Source organism: Cydia splendana, chromosome 12, assembly GCF_910591565.1.
Source record: "Cydia splendana chromosome 12, ilCydSple1.2, whole genome shotgun sequence".
NCBI classification, from domain to species: Eukaryota; Metazoa; Arthropoda; class Insecta; order Lepidoptera; family Tortricidae; genus Cydia; species Cydia splendana.
The window spans coordinates 11591871-11619798 of NC_085971.1; the positions used below are offsets into that span (position 1 = coordinate 11591871).

At 38.1% G+C, this 27928-nt stretch overlaps 3 protein-coding genes and 1 long non-coding RNA gene across 4 annotated transcripts in view; 2 read left to right on the forward strand and 2 right to left on the reverse strand.

Annotated features, from left to right (window-relative positions):
• LOC134795578 (uncharacterized) overlaps positions 1-27928 on the reverse strand; it is a 194129-nt gene that overhangs the window by 35514 nt on the left and 130687 nt on the right. The gene's annotated exons all lie outside the window — the stretch shown is intronic.
• On the forward strand, positions 294-7812 carry LOC134795480 (protein disulfide-isomerase TMX3). Its single transcript, XM_063767330.1, has 8 exons — positions 294-462; positions 839-1088; positions 1961-2144; positions 2288-2432; positions 2924-3143; positions 3410-3626; positions 4325-4520; positions 5090-7812. The coding sequence occupies exons 1-8, from the start codon at positions 417-419 to the stop codon at positions 5110-5112; spliced, it is 1281 nt and encodes a 426-aa protein (XP_063623400.1). The 5' UTR covers positions 294-416; the 3' UTR covers positions 5113-7812.
• LOC134795479 (uncharacterized) lies at positions 7779-10535 on the reverse strand. The gene is made up of 3 exons (XM_063767329.1): positions 10294-10535; positions 10016-10186; positions 7779-9610 (listed from the first exon to the last, which is right to left on the reverse strand). Exons 1-3 carry the CDS (start codon positions 10472-10474, stop codon positions 7872-7874), a joined length of 2091 nt encoding a protein of 696 aa, XP_063623399.1. The 5' UTR covers positions 10475-10535; the 3' UTR covers positions 7779-7871.
• On the forward strand, positions 12676-27666 carry LOC134795519 (SNF-related serine/threonine-protein kinase). The gene is made up of 9 exons (XM_063767400.1): positions 12676-12936; positions 13422-13644; positions 14687-14892; positions 15482-15817; positions 16180-16464; positions 19254-19380; positions 22669-22821; positions 23075-25281; positions 25858-27666. Exons 2-8 carry the CDS (start codon positions 13429-13431, stop codon positions 23705-23707), a joined length of 1956 nt encoding a protein of 651 aa, XP_063623470.1. The 5' UTR covers positions 12676-12936; positions 13422-13428; the 3' UTR covers positions 23708-25281; positions 25858-27666.

Genomic DNA, 27928 nt, shown 5'->3' on the forward strand with positions numbered 1-27928 from the left:
TATTGAATTGTGATTCTAGTGTAAAATTAATTTAACAATGTGGTTCAAAAATATTTTAAAAATGTAATATTATATTTAAAAATATATTTTTCCCTTTAAGTTTTACACGCTCGTCGGTTCTGTCTTTCTACGTTTTTATAAGTAGTTGGAACACACTTCACATTAAATTGACAGCTGTCATAATACAGTGGGCAAACACATACATTCGATTTTAGTTCTTATTGTCGGAGCATAAGGCATTAAAAAAATACAACTTTTGACAAGTGTACTCCCGTAGTATGCTGATCTTCTAAAGTTTATAGTGTATTGATTTTAAGCTTATTAGGCTAATGTTAAGTAAACTAGTATTAAATAAGAGTACAAAATATTCTAAATAGCTAATTTTACTTATATCTTTGCTCTGCAAAGAGCAAGCTATGGAAATGTGTAATTTAATTAAGCTTTGTTTGTTAGTTTTCACAGGTTAGTATTAGTATCAATTTTATTAATAAACACTATTATTTCTAAGTAATATTCTTTAAATGTTGTTCAATTTTATATTTAAAGGACGTATTACATAAATTTTCGCATCACTGTGCTATGCTCAATAATTTTACAATACATATTTTTGTATAGTTACTAGGTCACTATACAATGTTTGAGAATCGTGACAAAAACTACCGGTGAATGCAAATCCTTATGATAGCAGTAAAATTAGTATTGATAATTGCGTTAGCCCGGTTTTTGTATTATTTACCTCCTACTACATGGGCAAATAGGTCTTTTGGGGTGATATCAAATTGAGTTAATATATTAGTAATCTAAAATACTGCTTTCACATGTGTCTATTTTCTTTCAGCTGTGTATGGAGTATCTTCCTCTAGAGTGTTAGAGCTGAGTGATAGATTCATAGACATCAGCAATGAAGGCATGTGGTTTATCAAGTTCTATGCACCATGGTGTGCACACTGCCGTCGCATTGAGCCTATCTGGGCCCATGTCGCGCAGTCGCTCTACAACAGCCAGATTAAAGTGGCTAAGGTTGACTGCACAAGGTTCCCTGCAGTTGCCACACATTTCAAAGTTCGAGCCTATCCTACCATACTGTTGTAAGTGTACTTATTTAATAGAGTCTGAGCGGGTAGAATGTATGGGATCCCTTACATTCACGACTCCTCTCTTTCCGCACAGACTCTAATTTGGCTTCATTCTTTCAAGGGCGGGTCCAGCTTTACAGTCAGGGCGGGTCACCTGAGTATAAAGGCAGGGGGGGAGGGGTCGCCACTGATTTCCTACGCCCAACTATGGTATGAGGTCTTTACACTTGACATACCACTCATGGATGCTAAAACAGCCCAATCAGCTTAGGACTATATATGCTGTGAGCCCTGCACATATACATATTGCCAGACATAGAAGTTTGTGTGGCAAAAACGAGTGTTTGAGAAAATGAAACGTCAATAAATCTGTTATCGATAACTTATAGGTAGATAAGGTAGATTAATATTCAAATATGTAACTTCTACTTGCTGTAGGTATGTTACCGAGAAATTTCAATAATGCAAATCAATCACAAAGCCGCACATCATTTCTTTATTACATATATTTATTACTTAAAAATTAAAACGTAAACGTATGCAGTGCCAAAAGAATAGAAGAGAGTAACCAATATATCAAAAGAGAAGAAGATGTCAAACATGTTGTGTATTTCGCGGTAGCTATCTTCTTATGAAATGTAATAAATATCTATGTAAGTAAGTACCTATAACGTTAAGGTAACATGGATAACACACATGTATCTACATTTTGTCAATCACTTTATTTTGCCACAAAAAACTTATATGTCTGCATATTGCATGCCACTGCCACTGCCAAATTATAATGTTTTTCAATCAGGAAATGTTTAAAGCAAAGCACCCACCCCTTGATAGATATCCTGCGGGCCTATCATTGCTTTAATCTAATTATTTTATATTTACAGCATCAAAGGCTCCCAACACTATGAGTACAATGGCGAGCGGATGAAAGAGGACATGGTGAACTATGCGGTGCGCATGTCCCAGCCGGCGGTACAGAGGTTGACACAAGCTGATAGCTTGGGTTATCTTAAGGAGGCACATCCAGTGTTCTTCGGGTTTGTTGGGAAACAGCAGGGACCATTATGGGTAATTATTAAAAACAGATATTTCATCTTATTTTATAAGATTAGGGTAGGTAAAATATAAAGTAACTTAACAGATGGAATACCGGGTGGTACCCTTAAACTGTAAAATTAGCATGATTTTAAACCATGTTATTTTTTTTCAAGGACATCTTTATTAGGCATGCCGATAAGTACCAACCCCACAGTTGGTTTTACGCCATGTCCCATGAGACGGTCAAGAATGATATCAACCCACCGAATGACTCTGCAGTGTTCTGTTACAAAGAAGATGAAGCATATTTCTTTGATGGTAAGCAAATATAATATTTTCCGAAAAATTTTAGTCTGATAACATTTTAGAAAACAATCCACCATCTTCTATAATCACCAAATCAAAAAATTAAAAATGTCATTTATTTGATAATATAAAACAAATACATACAAAACTTAAGAACTAAAACCCGTTCTGAGCCATGCCGGGTCCAAAGGTCCCCATCACACTTGCAGCGTTACCCCGCTGTATGGCGATGGAGAGTTAAAAGAGTTATATTTTCGGAAATTACATTTCGGTTTCATTGCATGATCTCTAAAATGACCATAACCTATTTGATGATTATTATTTCATCTCATCAGGTCGAATTATTTTCATTTTCACAAGTATGCCATGGCTCGTATTCGTGCGCTATATGTTTCATTTCCGCCCTAATCGATTTGCCCAAGACAACCCACGACAAGCAAGACCCAAGACTTATTCATTAAATCAACTTTCAAATGTTCAGTATCCTACTTGTTACTTTTCAGCTCACCCTGTGATAGAGGACACGGAAGCCTTAAACACGACCTTAGATAAATGGATCAACTCAGAAAGATTCGGTTTCTTTCCTAAAATCACTAGATCCAACATTCATCACCTCATGGACACAGAGAAATATATAGTGATTGCTGTGGTTTCTGAGAATAAGCTGAGCGAGATAAGCCAGACTGAAAGGGACTTTAAGGACATGGTTGAAGGTATTATTAAGTGAGTATGACATAAGGTATTATTATTGGATATACCTATGTAGGGTAATTTTTTGGTGTCGGGGAGTTGAATATTTAAATAAGGTTGCCTGACCACAACTGTTTGATTCGTGACAGACATCAAGATCCACGTTGACCTGTCTACAATGTGTTTACCGCGCCCATTAGTCTGTTCTCAGCCACCGCCTTTAGGCCATTTGTTTTTTTATTATATTAATCCAACGAACTTTGCATTCAGTAAGTAATATCGTGTAAATATTTTTACAGGAAAAAGAAGAAGACACTCCATTCACGTTTCCAATTCGGCTGGATGGGCTCCCTCGAGCTAGCCAACTCCATCGCCATGTCGGAGCTGACCGCGCCCCACCTGCTCGTACTCAACTCCACCACCAGCCACCACCACATGCCCGACGACGACCCCGTGCTCATGACGCCGGAGGCCGTGCTCGTATTCCTCGACCAGATACACAACCAGCTGGCGCCGGTACGTGTGCATGCTTGTGTAGACAACTCCTTCATCTCACACCGCGCCACTCCAGTGTGATAAAGCCTTAATACCAAAGACGGTCAATTCATTTTTAGTAAGTGCGCAGTAAAATATCAGCCGATACGTGTACCTCAAAGGAAATTGAACCTTCTGTACAGTGGTTAGAGTTCAATCCCATATCTTTTATTAAAATGGCAGCACCAATGATCACAAACAGACAAAGAATACGCGGCGCTACCAATTTAATATGGATTGTACTACTGTACGCCCTGTAGAAGGCACATGACGGCTCGGTCACTTTTCTTTACTTTTTGACATCTATTTCAGTTTGCTGTAAGGTTCAAATTCCTTTGATCCTAGTAAGACTCCGCCTATTATTGGGTACAAAGCCGGCCACAGATCGACACATTATGTGCGTTAGTTGCTCTCTAGGCGTCCGCTGTTAATCGCGAAAGCGATATCGAGTTGGCAGAAGTTACCTCTCAGTCCCACGGACGTGATATCTCTATGACAAATTTGTTTTATCCCTTTCTTACAAATACATAAGTCAAAATGACAGATAAAGACAAACGATTCATAGCTAATTCAGGCCAGTAACGCGTTTATGAATAGAGGCTTTTGAGGCCATTAGAGGCTTTTGATATTTGAAGGGCTTCCAAGGGAGTCGAGGGCTCAATACGTGTTTTGTTTCACAGACTTACGGGGGTAACGGGTGGTGGGTGCGCGTGTACCGCGCGCTGTTCGAGGCGCGCAGCACGCTGGCCAGCATGTGGCGCGGCAACCCGGTGCTGACGGCGCTGGTGTTCGGCCTGCCGCTCGGCTTCCTGTCCCTCATCTGCTACTCGGTGTGCTGCGCCGACATACTGGACGCCGACGAGGAGGAGCTGCCAGGTATATTTGCAGTCTCTCATTTATGACTTTTGTAGTACCCTAACCCAGATATAATTAATATAACCCAGCTTTTGATGGCGAATGGCATGAAGAAATATTAGTTCAAATTAACGAATTTGTTCAAACTAATTGTGGGTAGCTAGTGAAATTAGACCTTGATAACATAATAATAAAAGTGAAAATCAAGTCTCTTCGTGAAATGTACTAGCTATAATTATAGTGTGTAATTCTTAGCATAATTACTGTAGTCTAAGTTGTTAAAACTTGATAATAATTAGATAGCTTAATCAATTCATTAAGAGGGAGATGTAGTATATTCACAAATATGTATTGGTGTGGGTAGGTTTTTAGAAATAATAAATCAGTCTATATCCAGCTGTCTTGTGTTTACTTCAGTATCTACATGTTGTTTCCAAAAAATGCAAACGTGCGTTTACATTCCCATTTGTTCCCGCATCAAGTATGGTCACGTGTGGCGGGAAAAAATCCACCTTGTGTAACAATCATATAGGTAAATAATAATAACTAATGATGTATATTTTTATGTTATTACTATATTTTTGTTTCAGAAACTCATGAAAAGAAGGACTAAGTAGTTGCTGCTTTTAATATCCGAATCTAGGACCTATTTATTTGTTCGTGTCGGAAATTGTTGTTTTGTTGTCATCGGCCATTTCCTGGCGGGTATAATACCGTCAAGATCTCGTTTATAAATAGGGACCGTGCACGTTGGAGGGTCTGCCATCTTGTGGCCTAAATCGGAAACTTAACTTTGCGCCAATAATCAAGGTGCAGGTGCTTCCCCCTACAGTTCCTGCACGCTCCCCTATCCATCACTTCATAGTAAAATAAAGTAACCAAGTCAGTAAAAATAAAATGAAGTAGTTTCACGGCATAATACTTACTGAGTTTTTGTTGTACCAAAGTATTTTTAATGATATATTTATACAGGTGTTGTATTGTAAATGAGTATTGAATATTAATTTATCTTATGGCTATGTTTATAACGTGTCATTAAGTTTTATTTATGATGGTTTTTTACATTATTTTTACTTTCACCTGACTTATTCTGGTACTTTGGTGACAAATGAATTTTATAGTAACAACGATCTGGTATTATGATGGAGTTGAGACCAGATAAGTAAGGCCAAAACAACTCTTTATTAAGTTAACCCAAACATAAATAGTTTTGGCTCCTTATGGTGCTCCCACACTGGCAGTTATATATAACATCGTCATAGTATTGATAGTGTTATGTATGTGTTAATTATATTATGTTGTCCCTGTCACTGTAATATAATGTTATATAACTGCCACTGTAGAAGCACCACTAGACTCATCCGGATGGGTAGACTACTTAGTGTAATATGAAGTTCCCACACAATAAAATTTAGCGAACGCTTTAACGGTGACAGACGGTTTGGAGCAACCGACCCTTACTCTACCCATAGGATAGGAGTTGAGTGTTGCTGTTTGTGAGGGTCTCTATTGTTTCCCAAATAGTCTTAAGTCATAATGTATTGTTTGTTCGAATTTTCGTTAGTCATAATTGGTTTTTCTCAGAAACGCGTAACTTTTCAGGATTGCCATAAAACAAACCTAACCTAACCTATCTACAGAGTAACCTAACGAAAATCCTGAAAACATAACGGTTTCGGTTTTATGACTAACGATAATATGACAAACAATACATTATGACTTAAAACTTTATGGGAAACAAAGGGACCCCGTTTGTGAGTACAAACAGCAACACTCCTAACTGTACATCGGTACTGGACCTTATTACCAAAGGCATAAGGTCCACCGATGTACAGTTAGGAGATGTGTGTACAGAGAATTTCTTTATTCACAAAAACTCGTTTATCTACAATCCGGAATGTGATTGTATTTAACTATTTGTATTGTATATGTAGATAATTTTAATGAAATAATGCGTCATTCAAAAACTAAATATTTTGTTATGTAGGTATTTGTCCATAATAATTATTCATGTTGCCAATTACATATTAAATTTGAAGCTATTGATCGGGAATTAAATAGAGACCTCATAAATATAATATGCTAATTGTATGTAAGTAACACTAGGTCATCTTTATTTCTTTACCTAGTCGTGAGATTTCCTTTTTAAAGAACAGATTATGATTTCAAAGAAATGTGTCTTCGTATTAGATAAATTATTATAAAACTAAAATCAACCCAAAATGATGAAGCAATCAGTTTTTTTCAGAACAGTGTAGTCACCAAATACACACTAAAAGACATGAAAAAAAGCGCTGGTGGCATAGCGGTCGGGCGGTGGTCGAGGGTTCAAACCCCGGTTCGTACCAATGAGTTTTTCGGAACTTATGTACGAAATATAATTTGATATTTGCCAGTCGCTTTTCGGTGAAGGAAAGCATCGTGAGGAAACCGGACTAATCCCAATAAGGCCTAGTTTGCCTACTGGGTTGGAAAGTCAGATGGTAGTCGCTTTCGTAAAAACTAGTGCCTACGTCAAATCATGGGATTAGTTGTCAAGCGGACCCCAGGCTCTCATGAGCCGTGGCAAAATGCCGGAATAACGCGAGGAATAACAGTGTAGTCACCAAGTAAGTTTAGGAGCGTGACATGCACTTGACAAGAAATGTGTCTGTGGGTTATTTCTGCAGCGTAATAACAAAACCGACTGTTAATGTTAAAATATGGTTACGGTCTGAAACATGAAGTAAATATTATTAACACCTAATGTTCCAATCCCTTCAGGTAAAAAAGTGTGTTCTTACTTAATTGACGATTGGTAGACCTTATCTCGTTGCAATAAGGTTTCCGAATGGTCAGAGGTGACGATAATAGGTTTGTGATTGTGACTTGATTCATTAGGTTAGCTTAGTTTGTGACTAGGGAGAGCGGGCCTACAGAGACCACTTTGTTCGCTCATCCATCTAGTTGCTTCTCTATCGTACGAATATACAAGAGCGATAGAGAGGCACATAACGACATTTAGGTAGCCCATAGGTTGGCTAAATTTTCTGTAAGATTGTCCCCTAGTTTTTATTTATAGTTGTTATTTTATTTCACCATTCCTATGTTCGGCACTAAATACATCTTTTTACACAGAACTACATATAATTTTATTTGCGAACTTAATGTAGTGAAATAAAAGTAATCCTGTGTTAATATCAAGCAACCATTAGAAATATTGCGTATAGGCCTCATTTGCATTTATTATTAAGTGTGATGTGTTTCGATGTATTTATTTATTTGTATTAAAACAAAAAACTTTATTCAAATTGTAATTAATAAAGAAATCTTTACATATATAATTGTTTTACTTATAAATATAGGTAGATCTTGGTAGGTTTTTTTAATAAATTACAATTGCGACATTTCATTTAGATATACAGCCATTTCAATTTGCTGTGTTCTTAATTTTAAAGTGTTGTACCATTGGACATATTCATCAGTAAGTTGATATAGATCTTCATTGTGTGTTGTTGGTTTGTACGAATATTTGTTATTTCTAGTGTAATGTGTATTGTATTGAATATTTGCAGAATAACATTGAGATTTTTTAAAATCATATGATGCTGTATTATATCCATTGTCATCACTTTCTTCAGAAGAAACATATTCTTCATTTTTAGTATATGACTTTCTTTGTGGAGGTACATATCTATCACTTTTGCGGCATGCTTTGCTCTGTGAGCTTTCAAATTGTATTTCTTCTGAATAGGCATGTTTTGTATTTTTGGTGTGTGATTTTCTTTGTGAGGTTTCTAATTGTCTGTTCCTATTATTTGTACCATTTAATTTCCTTTTAGTTATTTCAGATTTAGGTTCAATATAATCTTGAGTGATTTCTTCTTCTGAAGTTGCCTCAAATTCCAATTCTGTCTTTACATGATTGTCTTGAAGACAACTATTTTGTTTTCTGTGTTGTTTATATTTTGCTATTGAAATTTTCTGAGCAAGACATTGGTATTCATTGGTATCTTCAATACATTCTTCTTCATTCTGTTGAAATGAATCTAACAGGTCTTTAAATGTTGAAATTTTATCTTTCGTTTCCATGAATGATGAGCATAGCATGTCAAATGTTTCTATGACATTACCATTACTTGTTGTTTCACCTACTAATGTATTCCATATTTCACTATAGCTATCCTTATTCGGTGTTTCATCATCATCTATGTTCAACAAGCTCATGGTGTGTTCTAAAGGTATGCTAATGGGTGTCTTACAATCATCTTCATTATATTGAAACTCTTCATCATTCCAAAAGTTCCTTATGTCTAATTGGAAATGCATAGAGTTCAATAATTCTTTGAATTTTGTTTCTTCTTGGTGACTGATAATAGTGACAGCTAGGCCATAAGCTCCATATCTCCCAGCTCTGCCTATCCTGTGTAAGTATGTCTGCCAATCATAAGGCATCTCAAAGTTAACAACTAGGTCTACATGAGAAGAGTCAAGGCCCCTGGCTGCTAGATCTGTTGCTATCAGTATCCTGCATTTATATTCCTGTAAAGTTTTTAATGCTTCCAAACGATCCAACTGCTCTTGTTGGCCATACAGCCTCTCTGCAGGCCATTTAGCCTTCTTCAACATTTTGTATACATCTGTAACTCTAGCTTGGTAGTTGCAGAAGATCAGACATTGTTTGAACTCTCTCTTTGATAGTATGTTAAGGAGTTCTTCAAATCTATGTTGTGTTTGCTTAATAATATTTGTATTATGTTTGACTGTGGTCATTTTCTGTGAAATTCCCAATAGGACACTATTACTGTCTGGGCACACATGCTGTGAAACCTGGACATATTCATTAATGAAAGCTTTAGACTCTTTTGGGAATGTAGCACTGCTGAAAATAATTTGCTTCTGTAGTGGTAAAGCAGAAAATATATATTCAATGTCTGCCCTGAAACTTTTTTCCATTAGTTTGTCTGCTTCATCCAAAACTAAAAGTCTGACTGTAGATACATCAATGTGGTTATCTCTAATGAGGTGATGCAGTCTTCCGGGGCTGCCAACTACTATGTGAACTTTCTTTTTGAATTTCGTGATGTCTTCCTTCACTGGCAGGCCACCCATAACAACTTCAATTGTGAGACCTTCAAGACAACAACATAAATAAAATAAAAAATTGTCTATAACAAGATTCTAGTTGTGGATGTTACTTTCTGAAGTATTGCTTTTTATCTATTTTTCTACAGACAGGAATTTAGGCCAGGCTATTTGTTCTACTTACTAGATTGCTGGGAATCCAGAAGATAGTTGTGGACAATCTATATTGAATGACAGCAAATAATATTATTGCTTAATATGTATGTTATTTTCATTCAATACTAATTTTAGATCTCCTGAATTGAAAATCTGTACTTAATAATACATAACATGATGAAACAAAAACATGGAGACTTCACTTGTAACATAACTAAAATTCATATAACATTATCACATGATCCCCCATATATCCCAAATTACCTAACTCACCATATAAAATAAACATACCTTACCTGTGTATTGTCCTCCAATTTGCTTAATCACATCACAAATTTGGGCAGCAATTTCTCTGGTTGGTGCCAGAATCACTGCTTGCAGGCCATTATTTAAATTTATTTTTTCCAGAGCTATTACTGTGAATACAGCAGTTTTTCCTGTTCCTGATTTAGCTTCTAATAATAAATCTGAAATTAATAAGATTAATTGTTACAAAGACTTGCAAAAGTTTAGCCGCATGTAATAAAAAAAAACTAGGTATTTTTGAGTGAAATCCTGTCTACGGTCTACCTACCAAATCCACATTTCCCTAACGGTATGCCATGCAACTGAATTGGAGAAGGCTTATGGAAACCGGAGTTTTTTAAACCTTCCAAAGTAGTGTTACTCAAAAGCATCGTTTCGAATGTTATGTCCTGAGCTATTTTTACATCCTGCGTTCTCTGTCCCTGATACACATTGTGACCAAGCACCATCCTGGATAGTTTACTATTGATTGTAGTTATTACATTGAGTTAAAATCTATGGAGTTAACTATATTCGGTCCGGTCCGTTCGGTCGGAAAAAGAAAACCGCCCGGTTGTTGTAATGTCATTGTCATGTTAGAAATGTCAAAAAAGTCAAAATGACAGCGACTACAAAATGTTGCCACAGTTAAATTTACTTGTGTTATCTTATATTAGGGCCGTTATACACTACACTCTTAAGTTTACATCATTAAGCTTCTGTAATTCGCAAACATATAGATGGTCTTAGAGGATATAACCAACGGAGACGCCATGTCTAAAATTTTCGGTACAAATTAGTCTGCCGTTTTCTGCGGGGGAGGGGCACATCAAATGTATAGGTACGTCATGTCAGATAAACGTCAGTCCATACATATGGTTGACATGTGGTTGACCATTGGCCGCCTATTTTCGACAGAGGGGAACGCCTGTTAATGGCGGCTCCAGAGTAGATGGTCAAGCAAATCTTGTCAGTAGAAAAGGCGCGAAATTCAAATTTTCTATGGGACGATATCCTTTCGCGCCTACATTTTTCAAATTTGCCGCCTTTTTCTACTGACAAGATCTGCTTGACCCAGTATATTAGAAAGATTGAACGTATCATATAATGTTTATCAAGCAGATCTTGTCAGTAGAAAAAGGCGGCAAATTTGAAAAATGTAGGAGCGAAGGGATATCATCTCATAGAAAATTTGAATTTCGCGCCTTTTTCTAATGACAAGATTTGCTTGACCATCTATTAGGGTGGTTCAAAAAACATTTTTTTTTATTTTCCTACGGGGCACCCCCTTATTTTGTTACACTTATTATGCTGATAAAATACACCAAGTTTCGTAATTTTATCTCAACTACAAGGGGGTGCTACAACACTTTGAAATTTTTCAAAGTTGTATGAAATCCAAAAAAATAGTTTTTATTATTCAGAATTTTATTTAAGTATCTGGTTTCACACTATTTGCACATGTGATTTATAAGTTTTTAAGTAGAAAAACATTTTTATTTCTATTTTTTATAATTTTTCAAAAGTAAGATTTTTTGAATTTCGCAAAAAAAAGTCATAAAAACTAGAAATAAAATTTTTTTTTTACTTAATAACTTTTAAATCACACTTTCAAATAATGTGAAAACCACTACTTACATAAAAATAAAAAAATAAAAAATATCTTACTTTTGAAAAATTATAAAAAATAGAAATAAAAATGTTTTTCTACTTAAAAACTTATAAATCACATGTGCAAATAGTGTGAAACCAGATACTTAAATAAAATTCTGAATAATAAATACTTTTTTTTTTTGGATATCATACAACTTTGAAAAATTTCAAAGTGTTGTAGCACCCCCTTGTAGTTGAGATAAGATTACAAAACTTGGCGTATTTTGTCAACATAACAAGTGTAACAAAATGAGGTGGTGCCGCTTCTTCTAACTAGAGTTTGAATTTTTTCCATACAAACGTGAACCACCCTACCATCTATATTTCTCAAATGCATTATGGTGCTCATAGCTTGATAGGTTTATTATTTTAGTGACAGTAAAACAACAACCCATAGAAGGTAGGATCGCATAGAAGTGGTATACGCGTGCCTCCGTGAGGGACAAAACATACGCAAATGCGACACTGTGATTAAAAAAAAAAAAAAAAAAAAAAAATAATAATAGGGGACATCTTACACAGATCAACCTAGCCCCAAACTAAGCAAAGCTTGTACTATGGGTGCTAGGCGACGATATACCTACTTATATAGATAAATACATACTCATATACATAGAAAACACCCATGACTCAGGAACAAATATTAGTGTTCATCACACAAATAAATGCCCTTACTGGGATTCCCTTATTGGTCGAATTCATTTGTTGCCCACCATTCTCCATACTAATAAAAAGGTGGGGAACAAACAAAAAGTGAGACTGTGACATGGACAAGCAATAATACCGCTTTCTCTGCTACTCCTACTGAAAGATACATAAGACTATCCCGTTCTGTCAGTTACCCCCACCACTCATGCCAGATCCAGGTATATCCTAGATTCATGCAACAACCCAATTTTATTTTCTCTGGCTTCCTTCTACAAATGTTCTACCAGCACGGCAGTGTGCAATAAGCTCAAAACGTTCAAAAATCAGCCTCCTAGAGTACCAAACGATGCCAAGCATATGCATGCAAGCATAGCATAGTACTGCTAGCGTTTCTGAACTGGTTTTGTGAAATGGCGAAATTGTGACTTCAATCAATTTCTACTTACGTTCGATATTACAATTTTATAACTAAATAATGCGATTTTGTTGTTACAAAGACTAATTACTATTTCAAATTATGTTAGTGTGGCTCTGAAATCATCAACTATGACACACGAAGGAAGTTGATGGGGATTCTACCCTAGTGTTGGTTCTCTCTGCTTATTATAAAATAATAAAATTTTCCACGTAGGTAAGCAAGTATTTTAATATTTAGATGGCACTTCTATATATATTACATTATACAATATATGTCCATTTGTGTACCAAATACATTAGTAATATCATAAACTAGGTCATGAGTCTAATGCCTGCCTTCATCCCCCATATTTTTTTGATAAACATGAACTTATCAACAACAGTATACCCGTATTATATAAATATTTATTTGTATTTTAATGTAATCAGAATTTGGAAATATTACATTGTGATAATTTTGCATGTTTGATCAACATTGATGTTTTCATTTGGATAAGCTTAGATAATGCTTATTTTTGTTCATTTAAATAATAGTATTAGTTACTTTCATGAATACATAATTACCATTTTAGATTATACAGTCATTTAACTCAACTTTTAATAATAAATTAATATCTAGTTGGTCTGTTTTAATACTAAAAAGATTACTTACTCAATTATACTACCAATCCTGAATTCTAATGTGTATGTTTGTTTAAGAAATAAAATGAATAACAACGGAGGAGGAGCTGGAGTGGGGATGGCTGGAGGTCCATATGAAACCAAAATTGCCGGGTTGTATGACCTCCTGGATACCCTGGGTTCCGGGCATTTTGCTGTGGTCAAGCTGGCTCGGCATGTCTTCACTGGAGAAAAAGTTGCTGTGAAAGTTATAGACAAAAGTAAATTAGATGATGTTTCTACATCACATTTATTTCAAGAGGTAAGATTGTTTTTCTACATATTTAATATTTTCTTATCAAAGTGTGAATCCAGTGAGCGCAAGGAAGCCAGGAAAGGGGGTGCTTAATACCTTAATTAATAATGAGGAGATCCGTAGTAGAAGAATAGTAGTTATTTGTGATAAGTGTATAAAGTAAGCAATCCTGAATGAGACACCAACTCCAGCTCTTGCAAGTGTAAACTGTGTAACAAAAATACAAGTTAAGAGTTGCCTTACTGCATCTTTATTATTACATAACACAATCTATTACAAAAACTATAACAATTAAATAAGATCAGTACTGGAAGTGGCCTATCCATTTATTCTTGAACAATGTATTTTTCATCACTTCCTACTTTCTGTACATGCCTTAGCTTCGATCTTCAGATCTCTTGTATTGGTACTTTTGCTGTGCTCTTGGAATGGGCAGGCGGTTTACATTTATACACTATAAATGTGTAAGTGCGTACGCGTGCGCATATGTGAGGAGGATTGTAATCACCTTAATCCTCTAATCTCATTATGTGTAAGTAAGTAAGTAAATACACTTAATTGCACCACGAAAGAAAAATTCAATAACAGATTTACAATGTAAATAGAGGTAGCAACAGGCAGTCTTATGGCAAAATAAAATGTAATCCTTTCATGTTCATTAGCTTTGGATTCAGATTCAGATTCAGATTCATAGAGATTGGTAGAGATTTCGCGTTTTTAATCTATTGGCTTGGTAGTTGCACTAAGTTTTTTATGTGTTATATTTATCTCCAATAAATGGGTCCTGCGTTTTCTTACATTAGTCGTTCAATTTCATATTTCAAGATTAGATTCATTGATCTTCACATCATCTGTCTTGAACGGGTGTTGAGCTATTTTGTAATCTTTTAGCCTTTTAGACTATGTTCATTTATGGATTCAATACTGCATTACAGCATGTGGATGAAGTATTCACAAACCTAAGCTGGTTGGTGTCAAAATTATGTCAGATCCATGTCCTTAGGGTTATATTTGGTGGAATTTATAAAATCTAGATGTATTGTTTCAGGTTCACTGCATGAAATTAGTCCAACATCCCAACGTAGTAAGATTATATGAAGTAATAAACACACAAACCAAATTGTACTTGATCCTGGAGCTGGGCGACGGCGGTGACTTGTACGACTACATCATGAGGCACGAGTCTGGCTTGTCGGAATCTCTGGCCCGCAATTATTTCCGCCAAATAGTTCGTGCAATCTCATACTGCCACAGGTGAATATACCAAAAAGCAAAGAGTAGGTGTTAATAAAAATATTATGTTTCAGATATGGTGCTGTCCATAAATTACGTCATCGATTTTTGACCCCCCCCCCTACAATCATGCTTCGAATGACCCCGTTTCCTCCTACGTCATGCTACCATCATCCGATGTCCAGACCCCCCCTCTAATTTGAAATGACGTAATTTATGAATAGCCCCTATGTGGCGATATTGATCTATCATAATTCTATTTAAGATTTGAATTTTGTAGCCGAGCTGGTTCGGGCCTGTTAAGATGCCACCAGGAAGGCTCTTAATTTAGGAAGTGGAGTGAAATCACAGTTTAGAAATACCTACCACCAGCATTTATTATTTCTTCGACATTACCACTCTTTATTATTGACTATTCTTTGTTAAAACCACGATTTAAAATGCTAACTTAAAGTCACGTTGGTGCCATTGATGCCCAACATTGTTGTTATTTTTAACTACAAAGGATAGTTGATTATGGGTTTGACGGGAAGACAAAGTACATAAATGATTGCTGATCATTACAAGGTTTACGTCACGTCACTAATCGCTGTTATTGTCTTTATTGCAGGTTACATGTCGTGCATCGAGACCTGAAACCTGAAAACGTAGTTTTCTTCGAAAGATTAGGTGTAGTGAAATTGACTGACTTTGGTTTTAGCAATAAATTTTGTCCTGGACAAAAACTAGAGACTTCCTGTGGTTCCTTAGCTTATTCGGCTCCTGAGATTCTGTTAGGGGACTCGTACGATGCGCCCGCCGTGGACGTGTGGTCGCTCGGGGTTATCCTTTACATGCTCGTGTGCGGGCAAGCTCCATTCCAAGAAGCCAATGACAGTGAAACGCTAACGATGATCATGGACTGTAAATACACTATACCACCGCATATCTCAACAGGTTGTAAAAAGTAAGTAAAGCATGAGATTAGCGATTTTCTAATGGCATAAGTGGCTATAATCACGCCAATCACGCGATCCATTGTCAACTGGCCAATAATTTAACTCAGCAGTCTAGGGTAATGCATCTAAATTGCCTGTAATTTAATTATTATTGTCAGCACTTTCTTATGAAACTGCCGACATAAATTTTCACATATTATTTTACCTAAACGTTGACGTTTCGGACGTCGCTTGATCGCTTACTTAGCTTAGGAATCGTGAGTGTTGCGTAATTTCGAGGTAATTAATACACAGTCTGAAAGCATCGTTTTATACCACTATCTGTCAAATTACAGCATATTTTCGGTTTCTAATTTCCATTTGTCCCCAGGCTAATTGGACGTATGCTAGTCCGCGAGCCAGAGAAGCGCGCCACGCTAGCGGAGATCTCCGCCGACCCGTGGGTGACCGGCGGCGAGTCCGCCCCATCACACGAGTGTGACACCCCCCTCGTGGCTCGCGAACAACTCTCCGAGGAGGACCGCGCGACTATCATGCAGAGAATGGTCAGCGTGGCGACCAAGGAACAGATACTGGAGGCGCTGGAGAAGAATGAATATAATCATATAACTGCTACGTATTATTTGTTGGCTGAGAGGAAGCTTAGAGCTAAAAGGTAGGTTTATTTTTAAAGTTCAGTCATTTGCTTTGTTTTATAATTTTTAGAAGAGTAAAAATAATAAAGTTTAACTGACGCGGCTACAGCCGAATACTAAATAGTTCCAATAAGGTCCACGAGGACGCGCCGCGCGCACGATAGGCGTGGCGTTCAAAAGGTTAATCCTATAGGTACTTCTGTTTTCAAACCAGGCCCCTATTTCACCAAGTACGACAGGTACGACGGTCGAAAAATTACAGACCTCTGTTTCACCACACCGACATTTGTCAGTGACATATGTCGAGTGACAATTGTCAAGTGACAGGTGACAGGTGACAATTTCGTAAATTGTTTCGTATAGAATTTCATACAAACATGACAGGTATTTTGGTACAATTGTCCATCTTAAATTTAATGACAATTATTTTGTGAAACAAGGGTAATTTTTACTAGTCGATATATTTGTCAATTCTTGACAAGAGGTCGTTAATTGCTTTCAATGTGCCATTTTGTCATCACTAACATGATATTGATTGTGATCCCAACCCCATCTAATGCAGCGTATACCTACAATATTTGTTGACAACGCGTGAAAGCATTATTTTTTTGTTACTTTTAAGTTATTTTTTCTGCAAATGCAAAGTGCAGTGACGTCAAAGTAGAAATCTGTTCGTACCTACGTTATATATTCCCTTGTATAAGAATATCACCTCTATTGCTTTCGCGGAGATTCATTTTCTAACCTAAACCGTCGTAGTAACCTAGCGTCGTAGGTCCTTCCGGATCCTTTGTATCCTATTTTCGATCCTGTTTGAGCCTTCTGCTCCTGGATATCTCAAAAGTAAATTCGTCTTCGATACTCCTCGTCCAGGATGTGAGCTGCGTACCTCCCGCGTTCTCAAACGGACCATACCTTCTCACCGTACTGGTTTTATGACTAATTCTTTCGCCGTCCAGGCTAGTCGTCTTTGGAATTCACTCCCTCTAAATATTAAACAAGCTTCAAGTAAGTTTTCTTTTAAGCGGTTGTTGCGTAAGCATTTGCTAAAACAAGAGTTCGAATAATATCCATCATTATTATATTTATAGTATGTATTGTATAAATATGTTGTAGTTTATATATATTTTATATATTTATGTAGTTTATATGTATAGTTTGCTTTTTTTTAGGGTTCCGTACCCAAAGGGTAAAACGGGACCCTATTACTAAGACTTCGCTGTCCGTCAGTCCGTCCGTCCGTCCGTCCGTCCGTCTGTCACCAGGCTGTATCTCACGAACCGTGATAGCTAGACAGTTGAAATTTTCACAGATGATGTATTTCTGTTGCCGCTATAACAACAAATACTAAAAACAGAATAAAATAAAGATTTAAATGGGGCTCCCATACAACAAACGTGATTTTTGACTAAAGTTAAGCAACGTCGGGAGTGGTCAGTACTTGGATGGGTGACCGTTTTTTTTTTCCTTTTTTTTGTTTTTTTTTTTTTGCATTATTGTACGGAACCCTTCGTGCGCGAGTCCGACTCGCACTTGCCCGGTTTTTTTTATTCACTGAATAGGTATATTTCTCTCTCTGCACCAATTGTAGATGTCTGTTTGGCCCTATGGCATTAAGTCCGCCATTTGTACATTTTTGTATATACTTTGTGCAATAAAGTTTATATAAATAAATAAACCCTAACTTTACCGTTAGTGCCCAACTTCGCCCAAGTAAATTATTAGAAAAACAATACCTACCTAAACATACCTAATTTCGCTACCGGTCCCCAACTTAATCAAAACTATACTGAGACTTATTCTTTAAATGTTGTATTACTTAAACGCCTTCATAAGCTACAATTACTATTTATAGTGTTATTATGATTTCATGCTTGTTAAGAAGAATTTAAAAGCGATTTAAAGCGATTTTTATTTGTACCCTAAAGGCGAATTTAGGGTACAAAGTTTTGCCAACGTTTGTCAATAACGGGGTTTGCTAACAACGAAAACACTACAATAGGGTATTTTCCAACTAGTCAAATCAGTTACTTTTTTAGAACTGTCAAAACGATTTGCTAATATGAAATTTATATGAAACTTTACATCGTGACGTCACGGTCAAGTCACCTACTTTTTATATTTCTATGCGATTTATTAAATAGAACTTGTGTTTAAAAATAACTCCTATCTGTGTTTTTCTAATAATTATCAGGTGCTTTATTTCATGCATGGTGTAAAATAATTTATTTTAAATACAGTATAATACCCTATTGTCACCCAAGCCTGACACAGCTCCGATCTCATGTCAAGAATTACCGACAAATTGACAAATATGTCGACTTATAAAAACTACTCTTGTTTCATCAAATCATTGTCATTAAATGAAAGATGGACAATTGTAACTAAATGCCTGTCAAGTTTATAAGCACACACAGTTTACGAAATTGTCACTTGTCACCTGTCACTTGACAATTGGCACTCGACATATGTCACTGACAAATGTCGGCTTGGCGAAATAGGGGCCAGGTTGTGTCTCAAATGTTCGCTTAGGACCAGTAAGAGGGTGGACAGGAGTGTCAATACCAACAACGATCATCAACCCAAATACCGCCTTACATCATCGTTGAGTATTTAAGAGCCCAGTTCTTGTCGGTGGAGTAACCGCCATTCATACCTCTTGCTATCGTTTTAAGTACTCTTTAGATTTCCACAAATTGTTATTCAAGCAACGCTTTAAAACAAACCTCGATAAAATCTCCCGCAGTACCATGCACTCTTTCCCGCTATTTGTGCAATCATCTTTTCAAAACAAGATTTATTTATTCAGGCAAGAAGAAAACTTGGCCCGAAGGCCCGAGGTGCTAAGTGTGTCGCGAGGAGGGTCCCGTTCTAACAATCTGCTGGCGCCGCCGACGCTCCCCACCGCGCCTCGCACACCACAGGATGCTCCCCCCGTAAGTATCACATCCAACAATGAAGCCCCGTCAAACAATCAATCTGCTGGCCAGTGGCGTAGCTAGGCGTTGGCGAAGTGGGCCCTCGCCCACGGCCACGCACTTAAGGGGGCCTCGCGGAAGCCAACCCTTTTAATTACCTTGAGAATACACATTGAAAGAAAGCCTCGCAGATGCGACTTCGCCCACTACTAGATTAGTTCACGTTATGCCACTGCTACTGGCACAGCTACCGTTCCCCACCGCACCTCGCACGAACTTTCCTTGAACTATAGGCTTTGTAGCAGTAGTTTTTATGAAGAAAAAGAAAGCAAAAGGATTATAAACGGAGCTTCAGTTCTCACTTGTTTCCACACAATGTTCCACTACTTCCACTATTTTCTGTTTCGGCAATAGGGAACATGTCCTGTAGTAATTATAGGTACTTACAGTTTCGCGCCGTCCTTTTTCTCAATTGACCATCATTTCAAGAGAAAGAATTAGGGATGTACCGACTAGTCGCCGACTATCCGGCCTCATTTCTAGTCGGCGATTAGTCGGCGACTAGTCGGGAGTTTTATAAGTGACAGAAAAACAGGACAAAAGGAAATAAACAGCAAATATTTTCATAAGCTTGTCACCTATTTTACCCAAATTCCTATTTACTCTCTAAATCATAATTAGATTCCAAAAAAAGTAAGACAATGTTGCCACTTTTTACTAGCGCTTCTTGTATTTATGTAAAAATAAGTAAATAAAAGTACTTATTTAAATCGTAGGCGTAAAATTACCAATAAATAAATTATCTTAGCGTATTAATTTATAAAAAGGAATTTACTATTTTACAAACAAATTAATGCAGTGGCAACATTTTTTGGGATCGAATTATGATTTAGAGTTTAGGATACTTACAAAAACTGTTGTTCAAAATATTGACCGTGTGGTCGCTATCTTATGTCCGATTGTCCGGTCGACGTATGAAATATAGCCTTAGAATGTATTTATTTATTTTATTTTATTTATTTATTATTTATTTATTTTATTTATTTGGAGAACCAACAGCTATGACAATACCATAGAAATTATAGTGGATACAGAAAGCCAATTATAGGAACTCACAGGTAGTAACACAATACTAAACTAACAGGTACTACTTATACTAAGGTTACGCACTATCGCAAGCACATATGTGAACAAAGCCAACACAAATTATATCTAGTAAAGATAAATTGAAAGTAACAAAGATACTAATTAGTAAGTAACAAAATGAGGAATATTAAAGTAAAAATATTAATAATACATTTGTAGGTATTTAAGAAGGCGACAACACGCTCACTCAATAGACTCGAAATATCTCTGCACTACATTACGTCTCACGTTAGGGATTCTACAGTTGAATATATCAATATCAAATTCTTTAGACAACTCGTTAAGGTTACGACTGGCGCGCGTTAAAAAACTATTCTGTCTGTATTTGGAAGATGCATTTTTGATTGCTAATGGAGGATGATACCTTTTAGAACGAGAGGGGGTTTTGAAACACAGTTTACTTAGCAACTCGGGGCAATCGATTACACCATTAGTAATACTTATTAGGTAGCTAATATCGGCTACTTCACGGCGTTTTTGTAAAGGGACAAGGTGATGGTGCTTACATATTTTAAGATAGTTGGAAGAACTGTAGGGATATTTTAATTTAAAGCAAAGGTGTTTTACGAATTTTTGTTGAATGTGTTCGATTCTGTCTATATATGTATGGTAGCAAGGGTTCCAGACCTGAGAGGCATATTCTAACTTACTTCTAACATATGAACAATAAAGCACTTTAAGCGTCTTAGCCTGAGTGAAGTGAATAGAATTGCGCATTATAAAACCTAGTGCTTTATAAGCGCCACTAATAATGCTATTGATGTGATTATCAAAAATCAGTTTTGAGTCGTGCATGACACCTAAATCTCTCATACATGATACTTTGTGAAGAGTTTGGCCCTTTAAGGCATAGTTAGTGTCGATTAAGTTACGTTGGCGTGAGAAGGTCATTGTAAAACATTTAGAGGGATTCAAATCTAATCTGTATAATTGGCAGTAATCGTCAAGGCGTGCAAGGTCAGACTGAAGTAATATAGAGTCAGCAGCAGATTTTATCTTTAAGAAAACCTTCATGTCATCGGCGAAACATAGAAGCTTAGAATGCAGGAGACATTTGTCAATATCATTAATAAATATATTAAAGAGCAATGGCCCTAGTAATGACCCTTGCGGTACCCCACTAGGAACAGTGACCCAGCCAGACATATAATTATTTACCACAACAGCCTGGGTCCTATTCTCGATATAGGATATAAACCATCGCAGTAAATCCCCACTTATACCGATGTTATTCAGCTTAGATATTAATAAACTGTGGTCAATACGATCGAAACATTTGCTGTAATCAGTATATATTACATCAACTTGGGACCCACTGTCCATAGCTTCAGTAACATAATCGTTCAATAGAATAAGATTAGATACTGTAGATCTACGTCGCAAAAACCCGTGTTGATTAGCACTAAAATAGTTACTTAAAGAATTATAGACTTGTTCAAACACAATTTTTTCAAGCACTTTTGATATAATACATAGTTTGGAAATGGGCCTGTAATTCGCAATATCAGTTTTGGGTCCTTTTTTATGTACTGGGGTGATAAAAGCAGACTTCCAAATGGAAGGTATAGAGCACTCTGCGAAGGAACGCTGAAAAAGCATAACTATCGGCCTTGCTAGGTTCTCCGCACATTTAATTAAGAATTGTGCTGGGAGCTGATCGGGGCCTGCGGACTTGGAGGAGTCTAACCTAAGCAATAAGGTGGTGACGAGATCTGGGTCGACCTCAATTGAAAATTATTTAATTATTTTTTAGCATAACTATAATATGATAAATAGCGCGAACGATTGTTGTTTAGTGCATCTGAATCGAACTTAAACCAAATTAATGATCTGGCCGACTAGTCGGCCGACTAATCGGCTATCCGAGCGCCGATTAGTCGGCTAGTCGGCCAAATCAATAGTCGGTACATCACTAGAAAGAATCCTATTCCCATGAAACTTACCAGATTTAATTGGATTGGATGAATCGACTCAAAATTCATTTTTAATGACGCATAAAAAATCCCGCGTAGAGGTGTGGGTTATTGAATGTCTGAACTTGTGTAATAGCATGGCATAGTGCCTTCCAGTTATTTGGACAAGTGTTTGATGGGCGCGCATAAATACAAATTTAAATTATCACTAGATAATTTATTGAGCGTACTCTTTTACGTTTCACAGAGGTCACGAAAGTGCAGCATAGTCCGCGAAGAAGAAGACGACGAGGAGAGCAGCCCCGGCGCCCGCGCGGCGGACGCGCGGCGCGGCTCGCGCTCCGAGGGCCGCCTGCGCCTCGCGCGCCCGCCCGCCGCGCTCGCCGTCACGCTCACCCGGGTCCGTATGTAACCTACCAAAAGTGGGTACAGTGTCAGTATATTGCGGGCAGCCTGCCGACCTAATGCCCCGGTTGCAACTACAGGTCCGTATGAATGAGCCCTTTTATATGCCCGAGAAGTGAGACAAGTAATGGGATTGGTCGAGTGCACCTACTACCGTACGCTATTAAATTATCACTTTATCAGTAGGTAATACCTGTCAGTAGGTATTTAAAGTATAAGTTCTCAGTTAATCTAAATTATCTCTTCAGGTGAATCTAGAAGATAACCCGACGGATCCTCCCACGGTACCGGCGGAGAGCTCGGAGGCGGCGCCGGCGCCGACGGCCGAGAGCGCCGACGCGCCGCCGCGCGTGCCGCCCGCGCCGCCGCCCGCGCGCCGCCAGCGCCTCGACGTGCGCCGCCGCCGGCCCCGCGCCGGCTCCTGCTCCTCCTCCGACCTCTCCGACGACGACTCCGAGAAGAAGAAGCGCGCCGCGGAGCAGAACGACGCGCCGCCCGAGCGCGCGCGCCGCGACTCGCACGACGACTCCAGCGACAGCCAGGAGCGCGGCGCCGGCGCCGGCGGCCGCGGGGCGCGGCCCGCCGCCCGAGCGGCGCTGCAGGGCGCGCCCGGCGCCGGCGCCGACCGGGGCGGCGGCGCGGCCGGCGACGCGCGCCAGCAGGGCGGCGCCAACACCGGCCGGCGGCGCCGCGCGGCCCGCAAGGAGTCCCGGCTGCGCGAGTCGCGCTCGCTCAACCGCATCGCGGAGGTGGAGGAGGCGGCGGCGGCGCGCTGGGCGGGCGCCGGCGGGCTGGTGGCGTTCTGCGGGCGGCCGCTGCTGCGCCTGCTGGCGGCCGCGCGGCCGCAGCCGGCGCAGCGCCGCCTGCACGGCCTGTGCTAGCGCCGCCGCCGCCGCCGGGACCCCGAGTGCCCGGCGCGGCGTGACCCCGCTCCACTGTCGAGAACTAGCCGAGCCTCCCCGGTGGACTGTTACGGCGAGCACGCTCTGAGGACGACCGACGACTCGTGCCTGAGCCGCCTCCTCGCGCTGGTGGCGCTCGACGCGGCCGCGGCGGGGGCCGGTCGGCTCGCGGAGGATTCGTTGGAGCCGAGTTTGCGAGTTTGACGGTCGCGCGCCCTCCTGCGACGACTCGCCCTCGCCTCGGTACACGTTACGGTAACTGTTGTGTCGGTCGTATCGCCCGCGACTCGCTCCGCGTGCCGCCAAAAGATAGTTCTAGTTAAGAAAGTTTTAGTTTAATCTAACGATTGTCCGGTGCGTGCCGCGTCTTGAACAAAGCAATAAATTAAACTTATTTTAATAATTCAATTATGTATTCCCATAGCGTTGTCGACTTAGTGAATAATCGATGCGTTATAGTTGTTAGACATATCGCAACGTATCGAAAAGGTACATTTCTGCTAGGACGATTATGTCGGTGCGTTATTTGAAAAATAATGATTTATCGTCAGAAGGATGTCTTGGCTGAATGTGATATCGAAGTTGATTAAAACGTGATGCTGATGAGTGTATTACATTTGTACTGTTCAGTCGACTCCTCGTCGCTCAGGATAACTGTAACATCGTTTATTGTATTTGCGGTAACCCGAACATAACGAAACATTTCTCTATTTTAACTGAGATGGTTCATAGGTAAACAGGGTTACTCCATTTCATTTCACGGGTAGGAATTGAACCTCATCGTCATCACACATGGACAAAGTACTGACAACTCATATAAGATGTGCTGAGCATAAACATAGACCAATAATCAAAGAAATAATTAAACTTGCTCGTAGGATTACAGTCGTTTTTATCGTTTAGAATATTTTCAACTTCCGAAAACTGTTGGTTGCTAGTTTGTTTAGTATGAAACTGTGGCATTTCCTACATGTTAGTTAAATTAGATGTGTTTTCTGTTAGGTTGATTGGTTTTGTAAATTGTATGTGTCTTAAAATGGGAATGTTAACTATGAAAAAATGTTTAATGTATAACATAACTATCTGTGTACATAAATATTAAATTGTTGTAAATAAATAGTCTATTTCATATATAACGTTAAAATAAGTACAGATTATTTCGTTCAGTTTGGTGGAACATGTATCGTTTTATTACAAAGGTCAAGTTCGACTTGGGCTCATGGCTGGAATCCAGACTGTTGGTCCAAAAAAGGTCTCTTGAGTCACAAAAATGAAACGTTCATATTGTAATTAACTTTTTCTATTTTGATGTGCTTGAGTACCAGCTATCAGAGAGGTCCAGCTTTTTGAACTCCGCCATCGAATCCACACGGGTCACAGCTTGCGAGCCTCTATTAACATCGGTGCCAATATGTTTAGCTCGCATTGATGTGATGCCTATATCAGGTTCCGTGAACCTTAATTTAAACGCTATCACGTGCATTTCGAAACGTCTTTGTATAGTATCCCAGTATGCATATCGGTTCACACTTCCATTGCGAGTTGAATATATCGTTTAATGGTCTAAGAGCTAGCCACGGCAATAGGTATGCAATTTATAGAGCAACGAAATCCCTCTAATTAGTATGCCATACTATCATTATTAATTAATCCGGGCGCCTGGCAGCTGTCTAGCGGTGGGTGTGGGAGTGGATGGGCAACAAAGGGGTTGTAAAATCAATTGAAGGTGTGCAATTTATAGAGCTCTGTGTTTGGTGTGATATAATAGCTAATACTCACAATTGCTTTACGCATAGATTGTGAGTCAGGTGCAATTTGCTCGTGATCTTCCTGCAGGCGCACAAGTGATTGTGTATTTTCATCACCTGGCACTACTTTTCCCCCAAATAAAACGCCTGGCATTGTTATATTCGAATTAAATACATAATTAGCTATTATATCACACCAAACTCAGAGATCTATAAATTTCACACCTTCAATTGATTTTACAACCCCTTTGTTGCCCATCCACTCCCGCACCCACCGCTGAACAGCTGCCAGGCGCCTGAATTAATTAATAATGATAGTATGGCACACTAACTAGAGGGATTTCGTTGCTCTATAAATTGCATACCTATTTCCGTGGCTAGCTCTCCGGCTATAAAGTTGTTTATAAAATTGTGGGTCTGATCCAAATTTCTAGATGTCGCACAGCGGAAAAAAATGTTAGGAATGTTACTGTTCCCCTTTTCGTGGATTATAATGGATACTAAAACGAAGTTACCCTGAATCACACAATTTTGTGATGCAGTTTTTCCTGTTGCGTGACTCAAAAACTTTTGATCTGACCCTTATATAGTTTTGGTAATTCGCTTTTAGGGTTCTAATAAGATGTCATCATGTGTGCTAACGGTAACTGTCGTTTCATTTACCTATTTTACATACATTATTGTTCTACATTTTGCGGCTTGCTAAGTTGGACTTAGTAGTAGGTATGAAATATTTTACTTCTGTGTAGGCTACCTCAGGGTGCTTTGATAACATGATAATGCAATAAAATAACAAGACCAAAGATTAATAAATTGTTTGTTAACTAACAACACTTTGTCCTGGTTGGTGCCAACGTCTATACAATTTACGATTTATTTAAATCTTTCATAAATAATGTACTTTGAGATTGGACTTTTTATTGGTGCTTGTTATTTTAACTTTATACAGGACACTTTTAAGATGATTTTTAAATGTAAAATAAACTAAATTCTATATACCTATGGAAACTGGAGTGAAGTAGTGTATTTAATCGAAATATACGTACCTATATCTACTACCTACTTATATACATAAGATAGTCTAGCGCCATGAACAAAATTACTAACATACTCATTATTACATTTAACATTGTGGTTTGCTGTGAAGTTCTGAATGCCTTACGATTATTTCATTGTCGATGTAAGATTGCGTAATTTATTGGCTGATTCATCAAATATAGTACTTCTGTTTCTTAATAAGCTTTTGATTGCACTTTATTCTCATAACATAAACGTCATGGGAACGTCAGCATAGTGTCCCTGCATGGGGACTAGCGCAATGGTGTCGTGGTACATATACTTGTGTAGTACCTAGTGGCAGTTTGGGAACGCTGAATGCTTGAATAGGTACATTATAATTGTATTGCTATACTTATCTTATTTCTGCAGACATTGTAAATCTAATATATTTCTATAGACAATCTGCTGCTTTCTGTTTTTTTTAATGTACCTATATTTTTCTACAGTTAAATATAAAGAAGCTCATTTTCAATTTTGTTTTGTAATTTATTGCATGAAAAATGTAAACGTATGATATTTCCTCTATTACCGAAGCAATTACTAAAATAACGGGGTTTTCAGTGCAATAATACAGATATTATCCGAGCTTTGAATTTATACGAGTGAAGTGGATAGCTTAAGGCGTTTTAAACTGATATTCTAATAACTGTGTACCTGGTTGCCATCTGTATTTGGCGTTAATTAGGCTTTTGCAATTGTCCACAACTTGTAGTAAATAGGTCTTGTATGTATTTATGTATCAGTAAATTTATCACAATATGATTAAGTTTTATTTGTAGAATTGTTCATTTGATTTCAGATTCTATATTAGGTATATTGCATTTCACTTAAAGGGCGAAATCGTGTATGTATAACCCTCCACCCAGCTGAATCCCTGAATTATTTTGGTTTCTAACAATGAAATACCTCTACGAATAATTTAAAACGTCATATCTTCCATATTACAAATGTAGCTTTAAATTTAATTTAAGTAAGCCCCTAATATACTTACTATACTCTTTAAGTAAGCCTCCTCGTGGAGGGATATAAATGACCACCCTCTTGTATAGTTTTCTTGCCAGAGGCCCTTATAGAAGAAATTAATTTGCAGTATTGTGTGTAATATTATTTATTAAATGTATTTGTGTCGAACATCTTGTTTTATGGTAAAGCCTGACCATATGACGTCAGGTGACAACCAAAATTCACTAATTACCACTACAAGTTCATACCCATAGTGAACCGTATTAGTACCGAAATAAGGTTGATTTTTGTTTATAATTATTTTTTATAAATTAGTGAGTTTTGGTTGTCACCTGACGATAATATATGATCAAAGATCGTATCAGAGGAATATCGACTGACTCAAATATGTTATTGACACCATTTTCTTGGGCGTAGCTTCAGTTTCTTG

Bases quoted from the DNA above. Each gene is read 5' to 3' on its own strand.
- LOC134795479 (XM_063767329.1), bottom strand. From the start codon at position 10,474: ATGGTGCTTGGTCACAATGTGTATCAGGGACAGAGAACGCAGGATGTA. The intron at 10,187-10,293 runs GTAGGTAGACCG...TATTAATTTCAG, and splicing joins GTTAGGGAAATGTGGATTTG to ATTTATTATTAGAAGCTAAA. The intron at 9,611-10,015 runs GTAAGGTATGTT...GTTGTCTTGAAG, and splicing joins AATTGGAGGACAATACACAG to GTCTCACAATTGAAGTTGTT.
- LOC134795519 (XM_063767400.1), top strand. From the start codon at position 13,429: ATGAATAACAACGGAGGAGGAGCTGGAGTGGGGATGGCTGGAGGTCCA. The intron at 16,465-19,253 runs GTAGGTTTATTT...TTATTTATTCAG, and splicing joins AGGAAGCTTAGAGCTAAAAG to GCAAGAAGAAAACTTGGCCC. The intron at 19,381-22,668 runs GTAAGTATCACA...TACGTTTCACAG, and splicing joins CACCACAGGATGCTCCCCCC to AGGTCACGAAAGTGCAGCAT.
- LOC134795480 (XM_063767330.1), top strand. From the start codon at position 417: ATGGAAATGTGTAATTTAATTAAGCTTTGTTTGTTAGTTTTCACAG. The intron at 2,433-2,923 runs GTAAGCAAATAT...GTTACTTTTCAG, and splicing joins TGAAGCATATTTCTTTGATG to CTCACCCTGTGATAGAGGAC. The intron at 3,627-4,324 runs GTACGTGTGCAT...TTTGTTTCACAG, and splicing joins TACACAACCAGCTGGCGCCG to ACTTACGGGGGTAACGGGTG.